At 43.6% G+C, this 17,952-nt stretch overlaps 1 protein-coding gene and 1 long non-coding RNA gene across 7 annotated transcripts in view; both read right to left on the reverse strand.

Annotated features, from left to right (window-relative positions):
- Positions 1-1,445: 1,445 nt before the first annotated feature.
- On the reverse strand, positions 1,446-2,576 carry LOC139761702 (uncharacterized). Its single transcript, XR_011715596.1, has 2 exons — positions 1,704-2,576; positions 1,446-1,517 (listed from the first exon to the last, which is right to left on the reverse strand). It is a non-coding gene; the product is annotated as an uncharacterized lncRNA (long non-coding RNA).
- A 213-nt stretch (positions 2,577-2,789) lies between these two features.
- Positions 2,790-17,952, reverse strand: part of LOC139761701 (uncharacterized) — a 41,365-nt gene continuing 26,202 nt past the window's right edge. For 2 of the 6 annotated variants that reach the window (XM_071686062.1, XM_071686060.1), the window contains 5 exons: positions 16,270-16,438; positions 13,173-13,300; positions 11,483-11,566; positions 11,060-11,173; positions 2,790-4,923 (listed from right to left, as the gene is read on the reverse strand). In XM_071686062.1, coding sequence (XP_071542163.1) covers positions 4,441-4,923; positions 11,060-11,173; positions 11,483-11,566; positions 13,173-13,300; positions 16,270-16,438 — 978 coding nt within the window. In that variant the 3' untranslated portion in view covers positions 2,790-4,440. Of the gene's footprint in view, positions 4,924-11,059; positions 11,174-11,482; positions 11,567-13,172; positions 13,301-16,269; positions 16,442-17,952 lie in introns of all 6 variants that reach the window. The other 4 variants (XM_071686061.1, XM_071686063.1, XR_011715595.1 and 1 more) reach the window with 3 other exon arrangements.

Here is a 17,952-nt window from a genome sequence, read left to right on the forward strand (position 1 = left end):
TATGAGAAAACAGTTTTGTAAGTAAAGAAATTGGAGATGATAACGAGATTTGTAATATCGCTTGAGAAGGGATGATTCAGTTGTGGCAGCTGTTTTGGTTGTAACTGCTGTCTTAGTTGTACTTGTAGTCTTTGTTGTACCTGTTGCCTTGGTTGTACTTGTAGTCTTGGTTGTACCAGCTGTCATGGTTGTACTTGTTGCCAAGGTTGTACCAACTACTTTGTTGCTCTGGCTGCTAAGGTTGTATTCATGGCCTTAGCTGTATCCACTGGCTGCCATGGTTGTACCCGGTGCCTGTACAATAACCATTTGGTTGTACCCGTTTCCTTGGCTGTAATATCTAGTGTGGTTGGTACAGCTACCTGTAGGGACAAGGGAGAAGGACTATTACCCACGTACATACCTCCTGCCTGCGTGTAGCAGAAGGCGTTTAAGAGGAACGGATCTAAGGGGCTGGAAGTCCTCCCCTCCTAACTGAGTGGTCGTGGCTTTGCGAGCAGCAGCCCCTCGACGGCTCATCGCCACCACACTGGCTCATTCGCCCGTCCCGCCTCATTACTCACACCTCCGTACGAGGTAATGCAAGCACCCAGACCCATCCCTGGTACTCGCCAGTGAACAGAGGTGACGAGAGAGACTTGGGATGGGGAGTGTTGGGGCTGGCTCTAGGTAGCCCTCTGGTGAGGGACATCAGCAGTCTTGTGAAACCGATTCGCGAGAGAGTTTTCTTGACGTTCTTTGCATCCTGCAGTAGAAGCAGTTGATTCAGAGATAACTCTTATCCATATATCACATTACGTATGTTACTTTCTCGGCTATATTAAGGTTGGGCTTCGGTGTTCCTAATTTTGCCGACTGGATGTAGTTTCTTGGTTGGATAATTCAGTCACTGTGGTCCAGTTCAAAGACTTGGTGAGGTACATTCTGTATCCTCTTCCGCGCTACTACTACAACTAATACTACTACTACTACTGCTACTACTATTACTACTACGACTATTACTACTACTACTACTACTACTACTGATGATAATAACAGCAGTAATTATAATGATATTGATAACCTTTCCCGCCTGGGGAAAAGGAAGGTGGCGTCAGGAACAAATGAACAATGGCCTCACACACACACCCACACTCTTTAGCTGTCGTATAACGAAAACCAAAACCCACCATCCACAGCTCAAACTAATAATGATAGAATGATAATGATAATGATAATGATAATGATAATAATTATAATAATGACGATGATAACAGTTCCAGATCATGGACAGCTGAACTTTTGGGCTGGACTGTTATGATGAGCCACAGAAAACAGTAACAAGCGCCTTCTTCTTGTTGGTAGGAAGAGAGTGTGGTCGGGTTCAGCGCCAAGTGTTACTGTGGATGACACTTGGCCACGGTAGCAAGGTGGAGGAGGAGGAGGAGGAACAGGAGTCTCATAAACCAGTTTTTGAGTTAAACATTATTGGAGGAGGAACAGAAACAGGAGACTCATAAACCAGTTTTTGAGTTAAACTTTATTGGAGGAGGAGGGAGAACAGAAACAGGAGACTCATAAACCAGTTTTTGAGTTAAACATTATTGGAGGAGGAGGAGGAACAGAAACAGGAGACTCATAAACCAGTTTTTGAGTTAAACTTTATTGGAGGAGGAGGAGGAGGAACAGAAACAGGAGACTCATAAACCAGGTTTTGAGTTAACCTTTATTAAATTCTCACGAGACGTAACACAGTCAACTGGGAACGCCATGACGTTGGAGTATTTACAGAACACAGTCAGACAGGTGTACAGCAGGCAGGACAGGACCTAGAATACAGTACAGAAGCCAGTGCTCGACTGACTGTATCTTATAAAGCTGAGTCATAAGAGCAGAAGCACAAGCTTATTGAAGCAGCTGACACACACCCAACACTCACAACCGTGAGCCGGGGCTGTCCATCTACACTCCCTCTCACATCTTCACTACAGGACTGTACTAGAAAAGGAATTACACAGACACACACACACACACACACTCTCTTTCTCTCTCTCGTAAGGTACAGACAGATTATTACATACACAAAATTGATGGAGTACCTTATAAGAGGCGACCTTACTCCCTGCACTGTACATATAGGTAATTACAGATGGGTAATTGAACACACACACACACACACACACACACACACACACACACACACACACACACACACACACACACACACACATCATGACTCTTAACATATTAAAAATTCACTCCACACTAAAATAATAACCCACTTCATTTTATACATTTAAAAACACGTCATCACTCTGGAGACAGTCCATGATATATATGTATATATATATATATATATATATATATATATATATATATATATATATATATATATATATGGGAAAGGATCACAGTTTTGCGCGTGATCAAGATATTCCTACGAGTCCACGGGGAAATGAAACACGATAAGTCCCCAAGTGCACTTTCGTGTAATAATCACATCATCAGGGGAGACACAAGAGAGAAATATAAGTCAGTTAATATACATCGAAGAGACGAAGCTAGGACGCCATTTACCAAAAGGGCGTCCTAGCTTCGTCTCTTTGTTGTATATCAACTGACTGTTATATTTCTCTCTTGTGTCTCCCCTGATGATGTGATTATTACACGAAAGTGCACTTGGGGACTTATCGTGTTTCATTTCCCCGTGGACTCGTAGGAATATATATATATATATATATATATATATATATATATATATATATATATATAATTGACGGAGCAGCAACCTTGGTGTTTTTCTTCTTGGGTTTTGTCTACTTGACGTCAGTTCTGAGGTGCAGCGCTGCCAGCGGCCAACGTGTGCTTTAAGAGAGAGAGATGATGTCCTGACGTCACACGTAAGGCGCGGAGGAGTGGATTGTGACGCGTGTGTACGTTGGCAAGTAGCCGTGGTTGGAGCGCGAAAAGGGGGAGGGAAGGTGGCCTTTATGGCAGTGATCATCCACGAATCATGCGAACAGTCATGCATGATACTTCCGGAGTTCCCGTCTTACTATAATGCATGATACTTCATGCTTATGTCTCACTATAATGCTGTTCCTCATGCTTATGTCTCACTATAATGCATGATACTTCATGCTTATGTCTCACTATAATGCTGTTCCTCATGCTTATGTCTCACTATAATGCTGTTCATCATGCTTATGTCTCACTATAATGCTGTTCTTCATGCTTATGTCTCACTATAATGCTGTTCCTCATGCTTATGTCTCACTATAATGCTGTTCTTCATGCTTATGTCTCACTATAATGCTGTTCATCATGCTTATGTCTCACTATAATGCTGTTCTTCATGCTTATGTCTCACTATAATGCTGTTCTTCATGCTTATGTCTCACTATAATGCTGTTCATCATGCTTATGTCTCACTATAATGCTGTTCATCATGCTTATGTCTCACTATAATGCTGTTCTTCATGCTTATGTCTCACTATAATGCTGTTCTTCATGCTTATGTCTCACTATAATGCTGTTCTTCATGCTTATGTCTCACTATAATGCTGTTCTTCATGCTTATGTCTCACTATAATGCTGTTCATCATGCTTATGTCTCACTATAATGCTGTTCATCATGCTTATGTCTCACTATAATGCTGTTCATCATGCTTATGTCTCACTATAATGCTGTTCATCATGCTTATGTCTCACTATAATGCTGTTCATCATGCTTATGTCTCACTATAATGCTGTTCATCATGCTTATGTCTCACTATAATGCTGTTCATCATGTTTATGTCTCACTATAATGCTGTTCATCATGCTTATGTCTCACTATAATGCTGTTCCTCATGCTTATGTCTTACTATAATGCTGTTCATCATGTTTATGTTCACTATAATGCTGTTCATCATGTTTATGTCTCACTATAATGCTGTTCTTCATGCTTATGTCTCAATATAATGCTGTTCTTCATGCTTATGTCTCACTATAATGCTGTTCATCATGCTTATGTCTTACTATAATGCTGTTCATCATGCTTATGTCTCACTATAATGCTGTTCATCATGCTTATGTCTCACTATAATGCTGTTCATCATGCTTATGTCTCACTATAATGCTGTTCATCATGCTTATGTCTTACTATAATGCTGTTCATCATGTTCATACCATCACTAGTCTCACGTCCCGCATTATAGATCCCATTCTTCGTGTAATTCCTGTGGCCTCAGCCGTCAGCTCTCCACGCCAGCGTCACTGTCACCCATCCACGCCCGCGTCAGTGTCAAGGTGTCACTTTCCACAACCCATTTCAAAAGATGGTCACAATCTTTCTGCCTTTGAATTTATGGCCTTTGTGTCCAGCCTGACGCTTCTGCGTCGGTAGGGGATGCTGGCTGCTGGTGGCGTCGGCCTCCTTCTGCGTCTGTGTCTCCGTCGTATTATCTTCGTCTTCGGTTTTCATGTCTGAGTAGCCACTGTCCTTCCCAGCCTCCGCGGCGCTGGCCACCGTCTCCTGACGGAGGTCGTGTTTATTCCTGATGGTTTGGGAGGGTGATGATGGGTGGTGATGGTGATGGTGGGTCTTCTCTCTGTCCTCCTCCTCTCTTCTGATTCGTCTCCTTCGTCAATAGGAGCGATCGGATGGTCGCTATCCAGGTTGTCGGAATGATTACCCTCACTTCCTATGGCGCTGTCTTTTGCTTGAGAACCGTCCAAATCCTCTTCGTCGTCCTTCAGGGCTGGATCCTGGAGACTCGCTGGGACTGCCAGTGGGGGAGATGGCGTTGGCTCGGACGACTGCTGCAGGGCTGAAGGGCTTAGCGGCAGGCTGCTGCTGCTGCTGCCGCCGCACGTCAGATTTTGAGCCCGTCGGCGAAGACTCTCCGAGCGCATGGACCGAGTTCGACGACTCTTCTTTCCTTTCACCAGACGAAGTAAAAACTGCAGGAGACGAGGGATTAGTGGGACGAGAAGTGATGATAACGTTTCAGAATCACGGAATCGACAAATAATAGGAAGAGAACAAATTGATTACTTCAGGAAATCGTAGAATCAATAGATAACAGGAGGAGAATAGACTGATTATATCAGGAAATCGTAGAATCAATAGATAACAGGAGGAGAATAGACTGATTACATCAGGAAATCATAGAATCAATAGATAACAGGAGGAGAATAGACTGATTATATCAGGAAATCGTAGAATCAATAGATAACAGAGAAGACTGGACTACATTAGAAAATTACCAGATAATTCAAGCATTTGGTCAAATACAGTCAAGGACGTAGGAGGAGTTGTGTGGTATGTGTTGAGGTGATGATTGTGTCCTACACTATGTGTCCTACATAATGACACAAGTGTCCTATATTCCAATACAAGTGTCCTACATAATGACACAAGTGTCCTATATTCCAATCCAAGTGTCCAGCATAATGACACAAGTGTCCTATATTCCAATACAAGTGTCCAGCATAATGACACAAGTGTCCTATATTCCAATACAAGTGTCCTACATAATGACACAAGTGTCCTATATTCCAATACAAGTGTCCTACATAATGACACAAGTGTCCTATATTCCAATCCAAGTGTCCAGCATAATGACACAAGTGTCCTATATTCCAATACAAGTGTCCTACATAATGACACAAGTGTCCTATATTCCAATACAAGTGTCCTACATAATGACACAAGTGTCCTATATTCCAATCCAAGTGTCCAGCATAATGACACAAGTGTCCTATATTCCAATACAAGTGTCCTACATAATGACACAAGTGTCCTATATTCCAATACAAGTGTCCTGCACTCTGACCCAGGTGTCCTACACTCTGATACATCATGACCAAATGATGACCCGTGAGGATACATAACTCCACTGTACTTCATGATTCCATACACTGGAAATTCTTATTCCCAGAGTAACCAGTGCCAAGTCTGGGCAGAGTCCAGTGTCTCACGCTACCCCCTGACCGCCATAGCGAAGAGACGCGCGCTCCATCTGCTGACCTGGGAGTACACTGGAGTACATGGAGAGGACAGATAACTGGTGACCTGGGAGTACACTGGAGTACATAGAGAGGACAGATAACTGGTGACCTGGGGGTACACTGGAGTACATAGAGAGGACAGATAACTGGTGACCTGGGAGTACACTGGAGTACATGGAGAGGACAGATAACTGGTGACCTGGGAGTACACTGGAGTACATGGAGAGGACAGATAACTGGTGACCTGGGAGTACACTGGAGTACATAGAGAGGACAGATAACTGGTGACCTGGGGGTACACTGGAGTACATGGAGAGGACAGATAACTGGTGACCTGGGAGTACACTGGAGTACATGGAGAGGACAGATAACTGGTGACCTGGGAGTACACTGGAGTACATGGAGAGGACAGATAACTGGTGACCTGACGGTCCATGTCGAGGTTCTCTGCTTAATTGGCTTAGATTGTGGTAAAAATGGGATAGTAAAGCAGGAGTTACCAGGACGAAAGTTTAGATTTGCCCAGAACGAAGGGAGAAATGTGCCTAGAAGTAAAGTAGAATTCTGCCTAAAATGACGGTAGAAATCTACCTAGAGTGAAGGTAGAAATCTACCTAGAGTGAAGGTAGAAATCCATCTAGAGTGAAGGTAGAAATTTACCTACAGTGAAGGTTGAAATCTACCTAGAGTGAAGGTAGAAATCTACCTAGAGTGAAGGTAGAAATCCATCTAGAGTGAAGGTAGAAATTTACCTACAGTGAAGGTAGAAATTTACCTAGAGTGAAGGTAGAAATTTACCTAGAGTGAAGGTAGAAATCTACCTAGAGTGAAGGTAGAAATCTACCTAGAGTGAAGGTAGAAATCCATCTAGAGTGAAGGTAGAAATTTACCTACAGTGAAGGTAGAAATTTACCTAGAGTGAAGGTAGAAATTTACCTAGAGTGAAGGTAGAAATCTACCTAGAGTGAAGGTAGAAATCTACCCAGAGTGAGGTTAGAAATCTACCTAGAATGAAGGTAGAAATCTACCTAGAGTGAAGGTAGAAATCTTCCTAGAGCGAAGATAGAATTTTCCTAGAACGAAACGAAGGTTTGTAAAACTGGTTAGAGGCAAAAAACTGGTGGAGGTGGGTGGGGGTGGTATGAAATATGCAACACTGTGTGTATAGAAAACTGGAAACTAAGTGCAGGACGTCGGAGGCCGGAGGAGGAGGACGAGGAGGAGGTATGTAATGTGGTGGTGGGCAGACGAGACCACCTGGAGGAGGCGAGGGTGGTGTGTGGTGGGGATGTATGTGGTGAAGGAGGCCAGAGCAAACCACCTGTGGTAGGGCAGGTCGACGGGAAGTGGAGGCCAATGATCATGTACAAGTGGTTGACGGAGGTGGTCAAAACATGCGTCGTGGTTCATCAAAGACATTCACAAACAATGTTTATATTGTCACTCCGGTGGAGTACTTAGATCGCTCTGGGTAAGACGTAAGAAATGGATGATGTACGGGTTTACGTGGCCTTCGCTTCGGCAGGGGAACACGAAGATATTGGGAAATATAATTAAGTAATGTTATGGGTAATCAATTACTTCTCAATTATATTGCAGATTATTTCTCCAAATATCTATGTTGTTTTTCGTAGTGAAGAATATTTTTATATTTTTTTGAGGGGGGAAATTGAGCCAAGTTCTGTGGCCGTCCTTCGAGGCATCTGTTACAGTGGCTATGTTCAGCCAAGACGTCACATGACAGCGGCAGATGGTCAGGGAGTAACTGGTTCTTCCACATATCAACTCCTCTCCTCCACCCGTCCATTTCTCTCTCTGTCAGTCCCTCGTCCGTCTTTGTCCCTTCCTCTATTCGTCTCTCTGTCCGTCCGTCTCTCCGTCTGTCTCTTCGTCCGTCTCTCTGTCTGTCCTACCGCCCTTCGCCCCCTCCACCTCCACCCATTTACAATCTATCCACCGCAGGGACACTGTATATCTCAGTACCCGATTCTATCGCCATCTATCATGAAAATGATTTAAAAGCAAACGTTACTGATATTTTTGGGTCAAAAGCTAAATGTTAAGGTCACGTCATTTTGCAGATAATTTCGTCTCCACGAAATGAAATATGGACTTCTCTAGTGTAGCGGATAGCGTTCCTGACCATGACGCATTCACGGGCCGCCCAGGGTCGAGTGTATAGGTTCGAATCCTGGGTGCGGTAGTCGGTTCACAGTCGATCCAGCTGTTCATCCTCCGCTATGGATTAGTCGATAAATTGGGTACCTGGCAAAGACTAGGGTATATACTACTCACGTATCTCCTGCGTGTCGTAAAAGGTGACTTAGAGGGGCGGGAGCTGGGGGCTGGAAATCCTCCAAATGAGGACCTTTTTTCTTCCAAGGCTGTCATTTGTTCTGAACGCTACCTCGCTACCGCGGAAAGTTATACACATGTATGAAAGAAGGGATATATATATATTTTTTTTTTTTTTTTTTTTTTTGCTTTGTCGCTGTCTCCCGCGTTTGCGAGGTAGCGCAAGGAAACAGACGAAAGAAATGGCCCAACCCACCCCCCATACACAATGTATATACATACACGTCCACACACGCAAATATACATACCTATACATCTCAATGTACACATATATATACATACACACAGACACATACATATATACCATGCACACAATTCACACTGTCTGCCTTTATTCATTCCCATCGCCACCTCGCCACACATGGAATACCATCCCCCTCCCCCCTCATGTGTGCGAGGTAGCATTAGGAAAAGACAACAAAGGATCACAATTTTGCGCGTGATCAAGCATATTCCTGAGTCCATAGGGAAAATGAAACACGATAAGTTCCCAAGTGCACTTTCGTGTAATGATCACATCATCAGGGGAGATACAAGAAATATAACAGTCAGTTGATATACCAGTTGGCGTCCTAGCTACGTCTCTTTGTTGTATATCAACTGACTGTTATATTTCCTTCTTGTATCTCCCCTGATGATGTGATTATTACACGAAAGTGCACTTGGGAACTTATCGTGTTTCATTTTTCCCGTGGACTCACAGAAATATATATATATATATATATATATATATATATATATATATATATATATATATATATATATATATATACATATATATATATATATATATATATATATATATATATATATATATATATATATATATATATATATATATAAAGTAATTGCCCTGATTAGGGGGTTCAGTTGCCCGTACCGTCTCAAAATAATAATAATAATAATAATAATAATAATAATAATAATAATAAATTGTCAGCACTTATAACGATTGATTTCGCTTAGGACAAAAAAAGTAACTTATCGTTTTCTGAGGTCAAAAGGTCAAGGTCATTATCGCAATTGTAAATGTTTTTTCGTTTGTTTACACAAACACAAAAAAGAGAACAAAAAAAGGTCGATTATATGGAATAAATTTCACTAAGTCTTGACGCGTGTGTATGTTGCCCCTTTAGACAAGGAAGGATCTTAAAGGAAAATTATCATTAGTTATAAAGGGCAAAGGTCAAGGTCACTTCGCAGTTTGAAATAAGAAAATAGAAAATATGCAATAAACATGGCTTTTAATAGTGGCGGAATGATGGCTCCATCACTGAAAATTCTTAATTTCTCGAGACGGGAATTCTGTCTTCTTCTATCTTTCTCATCTTCGTACGTCACTGTTTACTACTGTCTACTTCGGTAAGGGTAAACAAAAATTGAGAATGTAGCCGAAAAGATAGAAAACGTATGGGAGAGAAGATAGAAAACGTAGGTAAGTGATGATAGGGGAGAGGGGGGGACGTTGGTAATTTGAAGGGAGGGTGATGGACGTGGCTGGTTCACCAAGTCAAGTAAGGGAGGTGATGGAGGCGCTAAGTGGGATGGACCCACACACTAAGTGACCAGGACAGAGGCGCGGGTCTACCAGAGGGAGGTGGTCGGAAGTCCCACCTGGAGGAGGATGTGCAACTATTCTATCCAGAATAACTCAACCTTCACTCTGCAACACGTAGTTTGTAAACTGAAATCCTTACCTTCACCCAGGGATTCCTTAGCTCACAGAGAGACACCGTCTTAGTGAAGGATTGAAGTCACGAATGAAAGAAAAGAGGTTTTACGGAAATTAGGATCGAGCCTAGAGGCAGTAGGGAGTCTAGCAAAAGGCAAGAGATAGACTAAACATATAGAACTAAGCGAAGGAGTATTTGATGGAGGATCAGGCTAAGGGTAGATACTGATTTTTGCCCCAAGAGCTGCTATTCTATCGTACGCATCCCGACCCATCCTGGGGTGCGGAGGCGTAAAAAAGGATGCTGAGTATACAGCAGGTCTAAGGACTGGAGCTTCAACGGTTGCAAAACATTATTCACTGAGGTCTACCAGTCCCTGAGCCTTTTGTGCTGCGCTCTGTAGCCTCGTTTGCACCGTCGACCCAGCGGGTGACATAAGGAACCAATAGAGGAAGACCAAACACACGTAGACCAAACACTGAACAGCCCAGAACAGCATCACTCAAGACAGGACACGGTAGAGACATCCAGCACAAAAGAGGATCCGATCCAAAATCTCAGTTAAGGATGATTCGGTCTGCAAGGAACCAACTTTGTAGCATCTATTGTGACCCCCTAGGGAGTGACTAAAGATATTTGGACCATTATGATCCTTTTGGGCTACTTCCTACAAGATGGGCATGGCCGCCACAATAGATAAGCTGGGAGATAGGCTATCTAACGAAAATATTCGGTGTGGAAAAGAACTCGAGAGAGATACCTTATTGAGGAACCCAAGACTGTGTGTCCTCAGTGTAGGAGAGGCAGAGTAACAGAAGACTGAACGAAGGACGTGACACCAAGAAAGTCAGCACGGAAGACCTCGATGTCATATCCACCAGAAGAAAGACCCAGTACAGAAGACCCCGTGTATACTGTCTTACAGAAAAAGTGTAGACCCTCAAGTAAAGACCTCATATAAGAAGACCTAGGTGAAGGGGGCACCTTGGTACTAAAGACTTATGCAGACCCTAACACAGGAGACCAGTAGAGGTGCCCTGAGGAGGGAGTATACTAACAGCGAGGTAAACGACGAAGAGAGCCCGAACGAGAGCTATAGCCTTCGCGAGGAAGCGTCTCTCGCTGTTCCACACCTCCTGAAGTGGCGTCATCCAGTCCGGAATTTCGTGCTCCTGAAACAGCACCAAAAAACCTGAAATTACACACACACACACACACACAAGACCTGATGCCTCATACGTCTCATGTACGGGCTGCAGACACTTCCTACTATTTGATAATGATAAACAAAAACTCTCGTATGACTTAGAATGAAGAGAAATCGTCCACGGTAAATAAGTCACTGCAGACGATTCAATATACCAAGTTTGCCTACGACAGAGTCTCATTAACTTAGGCAAATGTATGATATGGTCATGGACGGGTTAGTAACTTAGTAAACCTATGATATTATCATGGACGGGGATGAAGGAGTGTCTTACCCTTGCCCATTTTTGATAGTAAACCAGGAATGATTCTGCGTAGGGGCGCATGTACGGCTCCACCATTTGCCTGCCGTAGTTCACCTGACGAGAGGGAGAGCAAGTGGTAAGTCCATGATCAGCCAGTGGCTCACTACAACCACATCCACAACCACTAACCACACGTCTGGTTCATCACAACAACCAGGAGTACTGCAACAACCACATCCACAACCACTAACTACACTTCTGGTTCATTACAACCACCACAGGTACTGCAACAACCACATCCATAACCACTAACTACACTTCTAGTTCACTATAACAACCAGTTGGACTACTACAACTCACATCCACAACCACCACCTACACTTCTAGTTCACTATAACAACCAGTTGTAATACTACAACTCACATCCACAACCACCACCTACACTTCTAGTTCACTATAACAACCAGTTGGACTCCTACAACCACATCCACAACCACTACCTACACGTCTGGTTCTCTACAACAACCAGATGGACTGCTGTAACTACATATACAACCATTAGATATACATGTAGGTCGCTACGACAGGTGTACAACCACATTTACAATACGTAACACCTTTTATTGACTAGACCAATCAGAAGTGTCTCTGCAACAACACACACCACTGTCATAAATACATTAATACACAATACAGTTAATCATGATGAAAGAATACAATACATCGATACATAATACAAGCAGTGACTATGAAAGAATACATTACTACATCATACAATTAATCATGATGAAAGAATACATTACTACATCATACAATTAATCATGATGAAAGAATACAATACATTAATACATAATACAAGAAATCACAATGAAAGAATACATTAATACATCATACAAGTAATCACCATGAGAGAATACATGATACAAGAACTTATGATGACACAATACATTAATACATCATACAAGTAATCACGGTGAAGCAATACAATACATTCATACATGATACAAATAACCTGGTAAATTGAAGAGGATGAACAAGACACGAGAGTGGTCAGTTGGGAGGTTAGCCACGTTATTAAAGGTGAAGGGGTAACATAGTGAAGTGACTCTGGTCAACACAGGTGCCACAGACCAGTCAGGTCATGCAACCACACTGCGCCGCCCGTCTGAATAATGTGTCATATTAGCTCTCTCTCTCTCTCTCTCTCTCTCTCTCTCTCTCTCTCTCTCTCTCTCTCTCTCTCTCTCTCTCTCTCTCTCTCTCTCTGGAATGCTAAGATCGGCAGCTTTACCCCCAGAAGGTCGTGTTCTTCAACCTCTGTGTAAGACGGTACGACCCTTGAGCGCGTGACGGTACGACCCTTGAGCGCGTGACGGTACGACCCTTGAGCGCGTGACGGCACGACCCTTGTTGAGCGGAGCCATTAAGACTGTGGTCAAAAGCCGCCACGCCTTGGTACCCAACTCCTGCACCTTCGTACTCACGGGTCGTGCCATCGTGCTCAAGTATGGCACCGTCGTACTCAAGGTTCGTACTGTCGTACTGTCGTACTAAAATCACGTGCCTCAGGTGTTCATAACGACCACTCTAACAGGATAATAATTCATTCACATCCAGGCACTCCAAGAAGGAGGAGGGAGAGAGGATATCCATCCGCCAACGGAGGGTCGAGTTCGACAAGACCTCCAGCAGGTGGGTCCTGCAGGGCGGGGGAACTCACTATGCCGCAGGAGATCCTGATGGAGTTCTTCCTCATGATCTGTAGTTCCCTCTTCACCCGGTGGTACATGGCCTCCCGTAGCCTTCCCTCAGCTGTGCCCGTCGTGCGCAAGCGGTTGTAGGAGAGGCCTGGTGAAGGGTGATGGAATGCTGCAGAAGCATTAACATGCACAGGTAAGGCTTGCCTGGTGAGGGGGTAATGGCGTGTTGTAGAACCATTAGCAGGCATAGGGAAGGGTTGTATGGTGAGCGTAATGGAGTGCTGTACAGCCATTGGGTAATGGTTACCATGTGAGGGTAATGGACTAATGCAGAGGCATTATCATGCGCAGGTAAGGGTTGCGTGGTGAGGATAATGGCGTATTGTAGAGGCAGTAGTATGCGCAGGTAAGGGTCATCCAATATGGAGTGTTACAGAGGCATTAGCGTGCACATACAATAGTTGCTTGATAAGGGGAATGGAGTATTGTAAGGGCATTAAAATGTTGCACAGGTGAGGGGTACGTGGTGAGGGGAATGGAGTGTTGCGGAGGCATTAGCAACAGAAGGGTGCACTTAAGGAGTACTGGGGTGGGGGGGGGCCTCCAAGGGTTCAGACATATGATCATGATGTGAGTAAACCATGGGAGTAGGAGGGGCTGGTGATGATGTGAGAGCCATGGCAAGGCCCTCATGCAGGCGCTGCAGGAGGAAGATGTCAGGTGATTCGCCAAGTGGGGACAACAGGTGTTGTGAGGTGTTCACATTCCCATTCTGTCTTACAATCTTAAGTTCAACACAAAATATGATTTGAGCACTGTTCATCATATGTGTTCACGTATCGGTAAGATGTAAGAGACCTGGTCTACATATATCTAAAGGTTAAAAACCCTTGGTTTAATCAAAAAGAGAAAATACCTCAAGGCAAACTGTTGACCCAAATTGGAAGTAAGAATAAGAAAGGAAAGTATGATGTTTTGAAACACCTACTTCAAAGAAACATTTGAAGGCCGAATCCCATTCTTCGAGTACAGAGCGATGCTGTAACATATTTTGTGGAATCTATAACCATGGCGAAGAAAGGGATGCACCAACTGCATAGCGAAAAGCGGATGGAACAGAGAAACAAATGAAGGAATGATTTAGCAAGAGACACAGGACACCGTGAAAGAGATTTAAGGGACACAGAGTCCAGCTGCAGGTGAGAGATTAAAAGGAACCAGAAATAACATCAGAATGGAGGGAGGTACAAGCGGGCTGCAACCTTCGATATCCTAGCATTGCACACCCAGCCAACCTCCACACTCACAACCCGCCACCTCCAGCAGCCGACCTCGCCACACATCACCTTATGCCTACCAGCACTACACACACACACACACACACACACACGGACGGCCTGCTGCACGCTGCACGACCTGTCCTCTCACACGAAGCAGATGATAACTCAGAAAAACACGCAGAACCTTTTCACAAATGGAAAACGGACAAATTAACAATAGCGAAATGAAATACTAGATTACGGAGACTTCAAAAGGGATAGGTACTGATACATGTATCGACATACGAGAAAACCTCACTGCGTCTCCATTCCAAGACACTGGAGTATTACTATCGCCGAGATACGAGGGAAAAATAAATTAAAATGTATCAGAATAAATCTCTAGGATGTGAGGTGGCCAATTTAGGTTAAACCCTCACAAAGCCTGTGGTCCAAACGGCACCTCATCATTTGTACTTAGTGCGCAGAGTCCCTTATTAAACCATTAATGAAGGAAGTGTTTAAATATTATCTATATTTTCTTTCATACTTATTCGCTGTTTTCGCGATAGCGAGGTAGCGCCAGGAACGGACGAAAATAAGGCCTCAATCCACGCTCAGGCCCCCACAGACCTCTCCGTGGTTTCCCCCCGGCTGCCTCATATACCCTGGTTCAGTCCAATGGCAGGACGTCGCCCCTTGTATATCATATCACTCCAAATTCACTCTGTAGCGTGCACGCCTTATACCTTCCTGCTTATTGAGGCTCCAAGCACTCAAACTTTTATTCACTCAATCCTTTCCTCTCCAAATTGGTCTTCCCCTTCTTGTTAATTTCCATCTCTGACACATACTATATCCTTTTTGTCAACCTCAACTTACTCGATCAAACCACCACACACCACATATTGCCCATAAACATTATAATTCCAACACATTTAACCTCTAACCTGCCATGTATCTATACAGTATCGTTGGGATTGCTATACCTTCAAACATACCCATTTTCGTCGTAGTCGTAAGTGACTTCTTTTCACACATTCCTTAGTGCTCCAAGAACATTCGCCCCCCCTCACCCACCCTATGATTCGTCTTCGCTTTCATGGTTCCATGTCCATCCACTTCCAGGTATCTAAAACACTTTACTTCCTCCAAGTTCTCTCCATTCAACTTACACCACAAACCTGATATACTTGCTTTTATTCATATTCGCTCTCAACTTTCTCTTTTCACACACTTTCCCAAATTCATACATCAGCTTACGCTTATGCAACATCTCTGTCGAATCTGCCACCAATGTCAGGTCATCAGCAAACAACAACTGATTCACTTCCCAGGCCCCCCCTCACCGCTGCAGATTCTATACCTATCTCCAAGACCCTTACATTTACTTCCCTCACCACCCTATCAATAAACAAATTAAGCAACCATGATGAAGTCAAACACCTCTGCCGCAGACCCACCTTCAACTGGAACCACTCACCCTCCTCTCTACCTACTCGCAGACACGTAAATTTACGATTTATATCGTAAACATTAAGATGATTTTGTCTTTTTGCGGTATCGGGCAGGTAATAATATTTCCCCTCCAAACTCAAGAGTTGCACTCCCAAGAGAACCTGGACACCTTTGCATATCAAGACAAAAATTTTCTTTAGCTCCTAACTCAGCAACTGTTATCAAACACCTGTTATGACCTGGGCCTCAAAGCAGAAGGCAGGGTTTTTAGCAACTTTCAGTGACATGCGGATGAATCTGTGTCACAAAATGCAAAGAAAAACAAGTTGAATTGAGAGGGTGTGTGCGTGTGTGAACCGGTCCTGTGAAACAGTTCGGTATCATATACTATCCGACTTACCTTGTGAGTCGTTCTTCAGGAGCCGCTTCGAGTCGGTAGAGGATTCGGAGAGGTAGTCCTCGCCTCCGTCCTCGGTGTCCTCGTCCTCATAGACGTCACCCTCCAATGTCGCTCCCCTCCGCAGGCTGTCATCCTTACCCTCACCTCGAGGACGACTTGTGGCACGCTCCTGCTGATCAAGGAAGACTGCTATACTCCAACTCTGGTAGTCGTTCCTCGGACACATTCACATCCTACCATCATTTGCTCACATACTTTCCCAAGATAAAACTGTAACAATCCTTCATAGACTTACTCCCTTCCCATCACCGTCAATTTTACTATTTCTTCATTTCACTCATCCCTTACCCCATCACATGCCTCCCTTTCCTTTCCTCCTGAAGCATACTAGCTTAGATAATCCTCATATATATATATCATTCTTAATGGTACTTCGAGCACTCGGTAAGCTGCTGCGTCATATGATGACTATGTGGCCGTTGGCAACTCAAGGGTAGGCCGCTTTGATAAATGTTTCCATCCCTACGTCTCTAAGATTCGGAACTCTACCTTCTCATGTCTTTCCTAATAACTATGACGTGGCACATTTTAAGGGAAAGATATTCCACTTACTCCAAGGTTATTAAATGCTTTCCCCTCGTCTCTTCTCTTTCCCTTTCAGTAAAATCTTTATATTTCAGTTAAGGTCCGGCCTTGATACGGACTTTATCCGTGCCCGGAGCCTTCAACATAAGAAAAAGGTACAGTAGCTGCTGGTTTACATGTGGATTAGTTAAACCAACATGTACAGCACTGTAAGTCTGTTGAGCCTTTCTGCTATGACTTTACAGTGGGACTAGGCTGTGTCACTCCTGGTGTTGCCTGTGTGTTGACTAGGCTGTGTCACTCCTGGTGTTGCCTGATCTTGACTAGGCTGTGTCACTCCTGGTGTTGCCTGAGTCTTGACTAGGCTGTGTCACTCCTGGTGTTGCCTGTTGTTGACTAGGCTGTGTCACTCCTGGTGATTGTCTAATCACATGTTTACCAAATGGCGTCCTAGCTTCGTCTCTTCGATGTATATCAACTAACTTTTATTTCTCTCTTGTGTCTCCCCTGATGATGTGATTATTACACGAAAGTGCACTTGGGAATTTATCGTGTTTCATTTTCCCCGTGGACTCATAGGAATACGAATATATATATATATATATATATATATATATATATATATATATATATATATATATATATATATATTATACTTCGTCGCTGTCTCCTGCGTTAGCGAGGTAGCGCAAGGAAACAGACGAAAGAAGGCCCAACCCAACCACATACACATGTATATACATACACGACCACATACGCACATATACATACCTATACATCTCAACGTATACATATATATACACACAGAGACATATACATATATACACATGTACATAATTCATACTGTCTGCCCTTATTCATTCTCGTCGCCACCCCGCCATGCATGAAATGACAACCCCCTCCCCCCCGCATGTGCGCGATGTAGCGCTAAGAAAAGAACAAAGGCCACATTCGTTCACATTCAGTCCCTAGCTGTCATGTATAATGCATCAAAACCACAGCTCCCTTTCCACATCAGGCCCCACAAAACTTTCCATGGTTTACCCTAGACGCTTCACATGTCCTGGTTCAATCCACTGACAGCACGTCGACCCCAGT

The sequence above is a fragment of the Panulirus ornatus genome, chromosome 41, assembly GCF_036320965.1.
Source record: "Panulirus ornatus isolate Po-2019 chromosome 41, ASM3632096v1, whole genome shotgun sequence".
Classification (NCBI taxonomy): domain Eukaryota; kingdom Metazoa; phylum Arthropoda; class Malacostraca; order Decapoda; family Palinuridae; genus Panulirus; species Panulirus ornatus.